General features: G+C 38.8%; 1 protein-coding gene across 1 annotated transcript in view; it reads right to left on the reverse strand.

Annotated features, from left to right (window-relative positions):
* TRPM6 (transient receptor potential cation channel subfamily M member 6) overlaps positions 1 to 12359 on the reverse strand; it is an 87430-nt gene that overhangs the window by 21309 nt on the left and 53762 nt on the right. The window contains exons 28-32 of the mRNA XM_089480182.1: positions 11284 to 11404; positions 9923 to 10020; positions 7803 to 7867; positions 6917 to 6942; positions 2634 to 2684 (exon numbers count right to left, since the gene is read on the reverse strand). Coding sequence (XP_089336308.1) covers positions 2634 to 2684; positions 6917 to 6942; positions 7803 to 7867; positions 9923 to 10020; positions 11284 to 11404 — 361 coding nt within the window. The remainder of the gene's footprint in view (positions 1 to 2633; positions 2685 to 6916; positions 6943 to 7802; positions 7868 to 9922; positions 10021 to 11283; positions 11405 to 12359) is intronic.

Genomic DNA, 12359 nt, shown 5'->3' on the forward strand with positions numbered 1-12359 from the left:
TGTGGACTATAAGGACATCTGCTGGCAAGTTCTGCACATTTCATGATCCCCACAAAGAGTGGAAAGAAACACTTTATAGGACAGTGCATATTCAACTAAATGAAGCAAAACAGAGTTGTAAGTGATTAGTGCCCAAATGTCTGAATTACTCATTAAATTATTTAAGTTGGAAATTAAGATTTATGCCACTCAAATGTGATATGCAAGTGAACAGAGAAAAAGGAATGAAGTTGTATGATTATATAGGAACTGATAAATTGAAACAAATGTTAAAAGGTAAATTATTGAACAAGTTTAAATTAGAATGGGATCGACAACTTACTTTAAAAAGGAACTGGGCAAAAAATTGGCTTGGACTGAGATATAACAATACTTAGGATGTTCAAAATATATTACGTGGAGATACGAAGCGAACTGTATGATATGCATAAATAAATAAATTTGACAGATTAACAGACAAAAAAGAATCTAGGAAGTTTAATTTTGTTAATGTTTGGGGTTTTAAGTTTGTTTTCCTTTCTAGCTTTTTTTTATATATATGGTGTTAGTCATCGTTCTTAGGAATGTTTTAAGCTATAGTAAGAGGGCTGGGGCCCTAACAGACTGGCACTTTGTGCCAGCCTGGGGCCGAAAATAGGGCTAGATAGGGCTGGGCATCCACACGTGCCCAGCCCTACTTTTACCGCCCGTGCACCATTATGGCATGTGCCCATCCACATGGGGCATGCCATGATGATGCATGGGCATCAGAGTGCCCAAACGGCGCTGGCTGGAAGGGCGTCATCATGGTGTATGAGCACCATGATGGCGCCACTTCCAGGAAGCTGCTTTCAGGAGCTTCTTTTTGCTCCCGAGAGGGAGTGGATCATTGCCGCGCCATCTGTCGAACCCCTGGGTTTTTAACTAATTGTAACTAATTGTCAACTTCCTATGTGCTGAATAATAATAATAATAATAATAATAATAATAAATATTTATTTGTATCCCATCTCTCCCGTTTGAGGTTCGAGGCGGGTAACAACAAGGAAAATTTTAAATACAAAGTCACAGGAAAAAAATAATGAAACAGTCACCAAAAAACCCCACCCTTCTACCTTCCCTCCTATCAATACAAAATAATAAAAATAAAAATAAAAATATTTAACTGGAATAACATCAGTTAAAACAGCTTGGCAAGAAATGACAGCAATATGACAATAATGAGGGGGGCTGATTAATATGGGTGGTTGATTCTGTTTTAGGAAGGTTAGTCTGGAAAGGCCCACCGGAAGAGGGTCATTTTATCGCCTTTTTAAAAGCGTCAAGAGATGTGATCTGACGAACCTCCACTGGCATGTCATTCCAGATTTTTGGAGCGGCAGCTGAAAAGGCCCTCTGGGAAAAGGCCCTCTGAAGATTTGTTGATATTTGTGAGGATAGTTTTAATGAAAATAAATAAATACTTCTATTTCTAAAGTAATAACGTTTTAATGAAATACAGAGGGAAATAAAAGAAAAGAAGGAAGGAAGATGAAAAGTAAAGGAAGGGTTTGCTACTCAGCAAAAAAGAGAACACTCCGAATGATGTCACTGCAGCGGTGGATGGAGAGAAACTAAGCAGAGAATAGCTTCAGCAAGGTGGAGCATGGCCCTTTGGGAAAGGGGACAGTGTCTCCCCCCCCCCCCACTGAAATGTACTCAACTTTGGAAATTCTGTTCATGGCTCTGCTCACGGATAAGACACACTTAATGCACATGAATCACAAAGAAGAAAACTAGTTTTGTTGTTGGGTGGAGGATTCTGGTTGTTCTACTTTAAAAAAGTAACATTCCAAAACTCTGCCCCTAAACTATCTCTTTTTGAAGTATGGCATGGCACATGAGGTTTCTCCTGTATGGCCTAGCCCACTTCAATTCCTCTGTATATCATAATTTGTTTTTCTCTACTTACTGGTTTCTTACACAAAATGTGTGTGTATGTGCGCACGTGTGCATTCATCATGAATTTCATAGGATTTTCATAGTTAAGGAATACTCAGAGGTGGTTTTTGCCAATTCCTTCTTCTGAAATATAGCCTACAGCAGCAGGTATTCGGTGGCAGTTCCCCATCAAAATTCTAAATAAAACTGACCCTGCTTAGCTTCCAAGATCAGACAAGATCTGGCACCTTCAGAGTATTTAAGCCACAGCTACCATGTATCTAAGATTAATTTCCCTAGAGATTTTTTTTGATAGGGGGGGAACCAACTGATAATAAGCAATTAGACAAGCTGGATAGAAAAAAAGTATACATTGTATTTTCACACAAGTAGGAGACGATGGCTATTAGCACACTCTTGTTTGTGTGTTTCCCAGGAATCTTCTGTCATCTCCTAGTGTTGCCTTTGGCTGTGAATCTATCATTTATTCCCTTTCATATTTTTTTCTTCCTAAAATTATTTAGCCAATAACTACTTGATATGCAGAAGCTAGTGCTAAAATAATAAATAATCTTAATCTTCTCAGGTTTCTGTGTTAGGAATAATCTTAATGTACTGTTCATGATAAAGAGCTACTTCAAAGTGAGACTATCAGAAAATGACAGAGGGAGAGAATTAATATGCTTATCGACTAATGCAGTGGTTCAGCTACCATTTGAATACTCACTACTTACCTGAGTAGTGATGGTGCAGATCTTGAGGGGGTTTTAAGGACAATGAAATTACTGGAGGAATAAAAAATATATATTATTATTTAACCGGGGGAAGAGAGACAAATGTGCCATTGCAGGTATCACATATTCAAGACTGTTATGAAACAAAGCAGCTGATTTAGCCTTTTATAGAGGTGGATTAAACTTGTGCTATAAAGTTCAAAATATGGTCTGTGCAAACTATCAGTAAAACAACAAACAATTATACTGTGGACTGCAAAATGACACTAATATTCAAGTCAAGGACATTGAATTTCCCCAAAGCTGAAGAGACAGTAATTGTAGTTCAGGGATGGTAAAAACTTAAAGACCCTTTTACTGTTCACTATGCTTCATGAGATCACAGAGCCTTGATTGCCTTAAATCTATCCCTAGTCATTATGCATCCCATTAACTACATTATGACACTGGTGTTGTAGCAATACTGGTTCATTAATCCATGACATCTAAAAAACCCAACAATCAAATAACTGAAATCTAATTTAAAGAGGCACTTATAAAGTGGTTTAGAATCTGCACTGGACAAAGTCAAGCTCCGCTCTTACCAAAGAAAGATGTGTCAAACACTATGTCAAAGTATGGTCAAGAATGCTCAAGTGTAGTTTGAAATGATTAAGGTCTTATCTACTCTGGCCAGAATACCCTAGGCTGCTACTGGAGTATTCTGGCCATAGAGCTCCTCTGGATGTCCCCGATTACCTCTGTGCTCCATAGTGATTCTGGGTGAGTGTCTACATATGTCCCACTGTGCCATCCAGCACCACCACCTCTGGCATCAGCTGCTTCCTCTGAGATCAGAAACAAGGTGCACAGCATCGATCACATGCCTGGGTGTATTGCTGTAACCTCAAAAAGAGAGACTAATGACAGGGGTGGTAGCGCCATGCAATACAGTGGGACATGTAAACAGCCCCCTGGCATTGCTATGGTGTGTTCTGGATTTCCCTGCAAAGTCCAGATTAAAAGATAAGTTTTCAAAAACTGATTTAGGCAGGGATAGGAAAGATTTGGTGTAAAACTGGCTTTCCCTCATAAAGGCAGTCTGCATTCGAATCAAGAATTTGGCCCTGCTTTGTGTAGATGGGTTGTGGTGAGGGTAAAGGTAGGATAAATCAGTTTAACTGACCCATGTAGACTGAGCTGACAAAGCAGAATTTATGGTTTCAAGTAGGTTTGTAAATCATGTTTTGGCTGATCATCATCTGCATGATGTCTAAATTCACAAACCTTAGTTACACCTCTTAAAAAGCCAGTGTAGCCTAGTGGTCTGAATATTGGACTATGACGCTGGAGACCAATTTCCTGCTTGGCCATGGAAACCTACTGGGTGACCTTGGGAAGTCATATGCTCACTGTCTCAGAGGAAGGCAATGGCAAACTTCCTCTGAACAAAACCTTGGAAGAAAACCCCATGATAGGTTTGCCTTAGGATCACCATAAGTGACATTTGTACCATAAGAAGAAGAGTTCCAGGCAGATGAAAATGTCAAGTAGAAAAGAAGCGCTATAAGTTGTAGTATTTGGGCATACAGTCATGTAAGCCCCATAACTCATGCTTTAAGTTTTAAACAGAGACTGGAAAGTTACTTTTTGAAATATAGGTATTCAGAAACAACACAGGTAGGATTTAGGGAGTTGTGGTGCCAAAAAGAAATAAAGTCCAATCTTTTCCCAAGTTCTAGTTCTAAACTCTGGTTACTTAGAAAACCATGATGCAGAATAACAACTAAACTGACCACAAGAGAAGTATTCCTAGCTATTACATTCCCCTCACCAAATGAAGGTTACTGATACAAATTACTTATTTTATTTATTTATCTATGTATTTATTTCATTTATATGTCACCTTTCTCCCCGGAGGGACCCAAGGCAGCTCACAGACAAGATATTTAAAATCTCACTAAAATTCAAAGCAATTAAAAACATCTACACACAATATAAAATTGCATAAAAATATACAGAAGTTAAAAATGGGTCTACCCTAGTTAGGACTAACCAACAGGATTCTGTTAAAAGGACATTATGGATTGAAATTATCAGAATCTGCTGAAAAAGAAGGAAATAGAAATTAGCAAAACTATTCATTTTGCTAATTTTGTGGGAAATATTTTATTTCTTGAAATGTCTGTAGGTGTAAAATATGTAAAGGATCCTTCCAATCTGACTCTTCAGAATAATTTAAGGGCAACTTGAGGGAAGGTTTGGTTTGAGTAACTATGCATAAGGCTTTATTAAGAGATGCAGATAATAAGAAGGCATGGTAGAGAGGAAGACAAATGCTCTCTCAGGTGCAGAAACTATCAGGACATGCCAAACTTTGGGGTAGAATTCAGAGACATAGCAGTGTTTAGTTGAGAATATCAGTAGGTAAGGGAATCTTGTTAGCAACTTTAAGACTGTGTAAAAGAAGTTTTAGCACAAGCTTTTGTAGACTTGCATCTGCGGAAGTAGATCAAGTCTGCAAAAGCTTACATTATAACTTATTTCACAGAGTTAGTCTCAAAGGTGTTACAGCATCCCTTTGCATGGAAGAATTTGGATAAAATAAAGGAATCAAGAAAAGATGGACATAATCAGGGCAGAAAGCTTTAAAAACATGAAGAAAAATGAAAAGGAATATGACTGGAAATTAGAGAAGGAGGGACATAGTGTGAGCAGAGGGAACCGATTGAAACAGCTTTTGACAGAGGGGTGAAACAGACAGGCAAAATAAAGCAACTTTCAGCTGCATTGAAGGAGGAGAATCTATGATGCATGCCTCAAAAGTGGGTGGAAACCAAAATGAGGCCACACTTTGGGGATAAAAACTGGAGCAAAAAGGTCAGGATACTCTGGCTTATCCCAGAAAATGTGCATCTTTGTACCTGCATATAAACACTCCAATGCATGTGTGGGATGAAATTGAGAAAATCCAATCGATATAATTGCAACATACACAAACCAGACAATCCAACAGGGGGGCATAGAGTACAGGGGGCATGTATGTGGGGCTTCCGTGATTGTGCTTTTGCCAATGCATCTTTTGCACACCGACGCACCAATGTCCTGAATCAGTGTAGCATTGCACATGCAACTGTGTGACTGATCTGGGCAGACACAGGAGTTATTTGGAGGTCACAAACAGTGTGTTTGGGCACACTGTGCATGCATGGTGGGGAGGCAACAAAAAAATTACCCAGCGGCATGGCTTGATGCCACACTATGTGGTTGGGCCATGAATATTCTACCTACTCTGGAAGTGAGCCTTGCAGACAGAGCAGTTTCAACCCGCTTTCAGAAAAATCAGGAATGAGCCATTCTTTCTTGCCCAACTGCTCTAGCTCAGAGGTATCTTGCATAAATAGAAAACAAAATGAGCAGAGAAGATGTGACAAAAGTATGGAAGGGACAGTTTGTCTTAGAAGATTTGAAAATGTGTCAAATGGAAGAGAAACTAGTCATTCAAGCAAACTGGCAGCTTGGAGCGGCCTCTTGCCGCTCCATCCCTGGTCACTCCTTGATCAGCACAGGACTACAGCAACCAGACACTGCAGTCCCAAGGCCAGCCACCAGCATGGTCCCAAATGGGCCACCAGCAAGCTGAAAGGAGCACCTTTTTTTGCATTCCTTTTGCCAGTGACCCAAGGCTGCCTTAAGGAGCTGCAGTGCAACTTCAACCTGATCCGGGGGCATGCATCATCTGTGTGCCATGCTCTCGGACTGGCCCGAAGCCATCACTTTTGGCCTGTGTGTTTCAGGACTAGTACAAAAAGAAAATTTTTGGATTTTTTAAAAAATATATCCTACACTAGACCGGACTCCTAGAAATTAGAGATAGGCCAGTGGTTTAGAGAGGACACTAAAGACAAATGGTTCTAAATTGTATGTGCATGTGAATAATCATGTATATATCGAACATATAATTCATCCTAATATGTGCTTCTCAAATTAGGTGAAAATCAATGTTTCATCTGACCAATGAGCAGCAAATGTTTGTGATCTTCAGACTTTTTTATTGTGATGAAGCCATTTATGTAAGTAACAAGAACTGATCCCCCCCTCCTTTTTTGGTTGAACAACAGTTCAGTAAAATGTGTTGGGTTTTTTTCAAACAAACAACAAACATACTAAAGGATTAACATGGTACTCAAAACAGAAAGGTTGGCAAAATGGTAAATGGGCATTAATAGAGGTTTTCGGGCTGATCTCTATTCACTTATGCAGTTCGCTATTCAATTGACAAATAAGAAAATGTAAAAACTTACTGTCACTTCCATATGAACTTTTCAACCTGTCCAAAATCAAATAGTACAGTTAGGATTCTATGGTTTGGGGCTGAAGAAAAATAATTATATAAGGTAGATTAATTTAATGTTTGAAGGCACTGGAAAAACTGCCAGAAAAAAAAATCATCTTTGTTTTGCAAATAGCAAAAATGTTTGTGTTGCATTAATGTGTTCACATAGATTTCTTAATAACTCTCGTATTTACTGATGAAAACATATATTTCCCACCTTTCATTCATTTTTTATTTGTTCTGAGCTTTCAACTGTACTGTGCTACAAAGAACTGCACTGTTCTTTATAACTCTATATAGAGATGCCTGTATTCTAAAAATTCTAGCTATCATGCAAATTTACAGACATCACAGATTAATATAAATTCACATGCATTATAAGGAAATGTACCCTTATAATCCTGCATAGGAAAGCCAGGGTTGCTCGGTACTGGGACACTAGGTACATGATCAGTGGATTGGCACACACAGGATAACTACAAGAATTAACAATGGTCTATCCAGTTTTCTGGGCTTCCCCAAGTTGCCGCACTGCCTCCTCAATAATATCATCTTTGAGAGGCTTCCTAATTTTTGTCCATTTCCTCCCATTCTAAAAGATGGACATTGATGGACAAGGCTCAGCTATTTATCCTTTTAGCCTGGCCTGCCATGGGAATACAGTTCCTGAGAATGCAGCCTTTGGGCTGAAAAAAATACCCCACCCTTGATTAAAAGCCTCATAGGTATCTCAATTAGGTAATCAGATAAAGATGACCAAAGGAGACATGGATAACTCAGATAAGCAGTCGCGGAAATATGTCTTATAAGGAAACAAAGGAAGTCATGCATGATATACAAATAAGACTACTTACGAGTGGCTTCTGCTTAAATTATTCATCCTGTTTTTCCTAGTCCAAGTTATGCTGTTATTTAAATCCTGAAAAGGGGCATAAAGGGCAAATGTTATCATTTTCTCTACACATTTTCTAAATGACAGCATACCCTAAATTTATGATTGGACATTTCTCATTCATACTTATAGCCTGCTTCATCATGCAAGTCAACCAAAATGTCAACATTTTTTTAAAAAACATAAGCAAGTTCTAATTAATTTCTAATTAATTTGTAAATCATCCCTCAAAGAGAATGGTGAAAATGCCTTTCAGGCACATCTTTCAGAATCCTTTAGGCAGCATGCCCAGTGATAGATCCTGGGAATTGTAATTCCAAAAAGACAGCATTTCCAATTTCCCATTTACATGCTTGTGCAACTGAAACAATGGCAGAAATAGAGGCCATTGTTAGGTCTTTCTTCTGTCCTTGATATCTTAGATGCTACAATCTAAATAATAGCAACCACCTACAAAGATTGAGGAAACAATATCTTCTGCCCCTGCTGTTGTCATAGCCAAATAAGAGAAGAAAGGATGAAGCATGAAATGTTAGGCCTAGTGAGTAAGTTGAGCAAGAAAGGATTCATTCTTCAGATTGGGTTACTATTCATAATGGAATAAACTCAGAGGGCTAAATCCTATTGTTAATCTTAACTAGATTAATTCCATTGAATCAGTGGAATTTACGTATGAGTTGACTCACCATTCAACAATTGATTCAATAGGTCTACTCCACTGGGACTGACGAATAGGGTTTGGCCCACAATTTGGTAAAGCTTGTGTTGGATTGGAGAGTATTATAAATTATCAACTTCCTATTCTGAGTCAAAATTTACTAACATTGTCTATTATTATCTATGTATTTATTACTGTTTATTTAAACTTTTTGTTATACATTTTAAATTGTTTTTAATGTTTTTTGTGGGTTTTTCAGGCTTTTTAATGTTTTGAACTTATCTTGCATCCAACCATTGCCACGGTCCATTTGGGAGCATGGCAGGGGCCAGCACCGGGACCACAGCATGTGGTTGCCATGGTCCTATGGCAGTCTGGAAAGAAGCAGCCTCTGGTTGCTCCTTCCTGCCCATCTGTTCCACCTCATGATGAATCAGCATGGAACCAAGAGGAAACAAACATTTTCTGCCCTTTGTTTGTAATTATTGCCAGGATGCTTAGGCATACTATGTAGGGATGGGATGGAATATTTTGCTAAAGCTGTGATGTTTCACTAGCTGGATGTGCTATTTTCATCAAACTTTGGTACACTCCAGTGGTGTCACGTCGGGGTGCAATGGTGCAGACAGTACCAGGTGACACTTGGTGGGGCTCCTGCCTTCCAGGTACCATGCAGCAATGGCCACACAGGATTTGGAAGGCCAGGAGGGCTGTTGGAGGGCCAAGCATACCCCACCTCGCTGCCATGGCACCATTTTATGCACCACAGCAACAAGTTGGGGAAGTGCCCTTTTTGCTCCACCCTGGGCTGGGATTCCACTCTATACTCAGCTCTTCTTTGATCAGTAGACTATACAATTGTCCAAGCTGGTAATGACACAACCGAAACAAAACAACAACAACAACACTTTACCTTAGTCTGGAAAAATTAGTTCAAATGACTACCAAAAAATAGTTTATAATACAAAATGCAAGTAGAATTTTTTTCCTCATCTCATTGATGAGTTTAATCCATAAATGTTTTAATCCCTATACTGTAAGCAATAATATCATCACCAAATAGCTAAGAAGCTGAAATACGTTCTAATATATTAATAAATATCCAACCTTACTCACTTTATTTTGTTAATGGTCTAGAGAATTACCTTATAAAATCTCAAGTTTTTACACTATTCTCTTCACATATATTCCCATTTCATGATTCAATAGTTTAATGTCTTTTTCTTATTCTTTCCGGAAGGTTAAATGTTAATTCCTTATTTCTTCCCCAGCATCTTCTGTGCTTGCTGCACAAAATGGAATTTCTCAAGAAAAGTCTCTTTACTGTGTTCAGCTATGGATTCAGACTAGAGTGGCAAAGCAATCCAGTGGACTTGATTTATAGAATGTAAAGGCCTATCTTCCAATACATCATCCAGCCTTACCTCTTGTGACTGTCTCAGGTAGTCACAAATCTGTACTGTGTGTCTCACAGTTTCTTGATTTTTCATTTTCTCATGTATACCACTGATGTGATCCAAACCTAGCCAAGGAAACAGGCATAGCAAGAGCACATGTGGAATTACAACAACAACAATACCCACACAATTTTGTTCAAAAAACAAGTAAAAAACTCAGCATTACAGTCCATCCTAAGAAAGTGTGTTTTATTCTCTGTCTTGAGATATTTAGCTGTTCCAAAGACATCTCCAGCCCAATAGCCCTTCAAGAAGCAGCATATCTGAAGGGCTCTTTTAGGCCTTGAGAGTTGATGCATTATGTCTCACCCTTGATGAGAGAAGCAGAAAGAGGTCTCATTCGCCTTTCCTTCTCTGTATGGCTTGTCACCACTGCCAGAATGCTTCTATCTGCCATGATCATCCAGGAATTACTGAAGGAATTTTGGCAATTATTAGAGAATGGGCCTAATGGAGCCTTATGGTCACAGGAACGGGGTAGGTCAAACTCAGATTGGCATGGAAGCTATTTTCCATTTTGGATTGGAGACAAGTTGCTCTTCTTATTTCTGAACATTCTGTCCCAAACTGGTTAGCTCCATCACTACTCTTCTCAACAAATTCTGTGAAGTTTCCAGGGCTGTATCCACACAGAAGAAATAAAACACTTTGACACCACTTTAACTGGCATGATTCTATCCTACAGAATCCTGCAATTTGTAATTTGTAATATCTCTCTGACAGACCAGGCTGAATATTTCACCAAACTGCAACTCACAGGTTTCCACAGGATGGTGCCATGACAGTTAAAGTGGCATCAAACTGCTTTATTTTTACAGTGTGGAAAAGCTGCTGGTATGCTACCAAGCAATATGCAGATTCTTCCCAGTACAGTGTTCTCTAATGGAGTAGATCTGAAGCATATTGTATCACTCAAGTACTGTCATAAAGGAACAGACAGACTTCTGCCATTATAGCTGAAATAAATCAATTATTCTATTCATAATGCTCAAGTAGAATTTAATCCTGGAAAACAAATCAAAATAATTGTTCAACAAGCGCACATCACAGGATGCAGTTAGAAGCAGGCACCCTTAGCCCTGCAGAAAAGTAGAATACACTATTCAACGCCTAGTATCCTACATATTTGTTTGGAAGCTTGCCTGTTATGAACCAGTGGTGTTTGAAAACATGACCATGGTGATTCTCTGTTAGCTTGTTCCTTGAACATTTACAGTCCTTCACAAGAAATTTAACAATCTTCTCTAAAAATTGTTCTTTTCAGCTGTGGACACCAAGTATGGTTCCTGGCTGCCATGGCATCCCATTATTTACATAGGACTACATACTTAGCTGACTGGAGTGAGACTCAGCTGGCCAGATGGTTCTGTGTTTCTGCTTATTTCCTAAGGTTTCCAATGGCTCTGAACTAACTTGCATGCTCTGTGGACAACTGTCTACAGTAATCATCTGTGAAGAGAAAAGAGAAATGAGTATTCAGGCTAGGACCAACAGGGGCTGCATTTTCAACCAGCCCAAAAGGAATGCCCACTGTTCTTAAGGGAAATGTTAACTAGTTACAAATATCACATGAATCAACCAAAACATTAACAAAAATGAAAAGAGAGAACAATCTAATTTTTGTTGGAAGTCAAGGCCACTGGAGCTTCCAGATGGTAATGGTGGCGTAAAGACTTGTCCCTAGGAAGGCTTGGGACAGTTGTGATTCTTAGTGAAATCCTGGGAGAAGAACTAGAAAAACCAGAATGAAAATCCCCACTTTTAATGGAGGAGATTAAGGGGCTCGTAGAGGTGCACATTCCATACAGGAACCCACTCAAATTTACATCTTTTTGCCAGATATCTTTTTGTTGGCAGCGAGAGAGCTGGAGTCCCAGAGTCTGAAGGCACCGTGGGTGAAACGGCACTGAGTTTACTCAGCCAGGAAGGTAAAAGCGCGGCTGTCTATCGCTTTACTTTAATACAACTACTTCAAAGAACTTTATTAAGAAAATCCTTGCTACCCAAAGGAAGACGAATCTGTATTAAAATTAGACAACAAAGAACAAATGAGAGCAACTTAGGTATTCTCTATGTGGCAAGTAAATAGTGCTTACAGGGAAAGGGAAGTCAAGTTGAGAGAAAAAGAAAGTGATCACAAAGAAAGTGAGTGGTAGAAAAAAGCAGAAAGAAGGAGAAAAGAAACAGAGAGGGAATCCTATAGAAGAGAAAACATACCTGATTAAACCATTCATCTAATTAAGAACCAATTAAGAGAATTAGACTCCCCAAGGATAACTAAATCCAGATATTAAACATCACAAATTTCGTGGACAAATACACAAAATAAAAAGGAAAGAAAGTGAAAAGAAGTGGAGGAGTGTAAAACATGACAGATACAGTAATCTGAAATAGTAATTAAGTG

The sequence above is a fragment of the Sceloporus occidentalis genome, unplaced genomic scaffold (genome assembly GCF_023333645.1).
Source record: "Sceloporus occidentalis isolate IW3139 unplaced genomic scaffold, rSceOcc1.0.p SCAF_1, whole genome shotgun sequence".
Classification (NCBI taxonomy): Eukaryota; Metazoa; Chordata; class Lepidosauria; order Squamata; family Phrynosomatidae; genus Sceloporus; species Sceloporus occidentalis.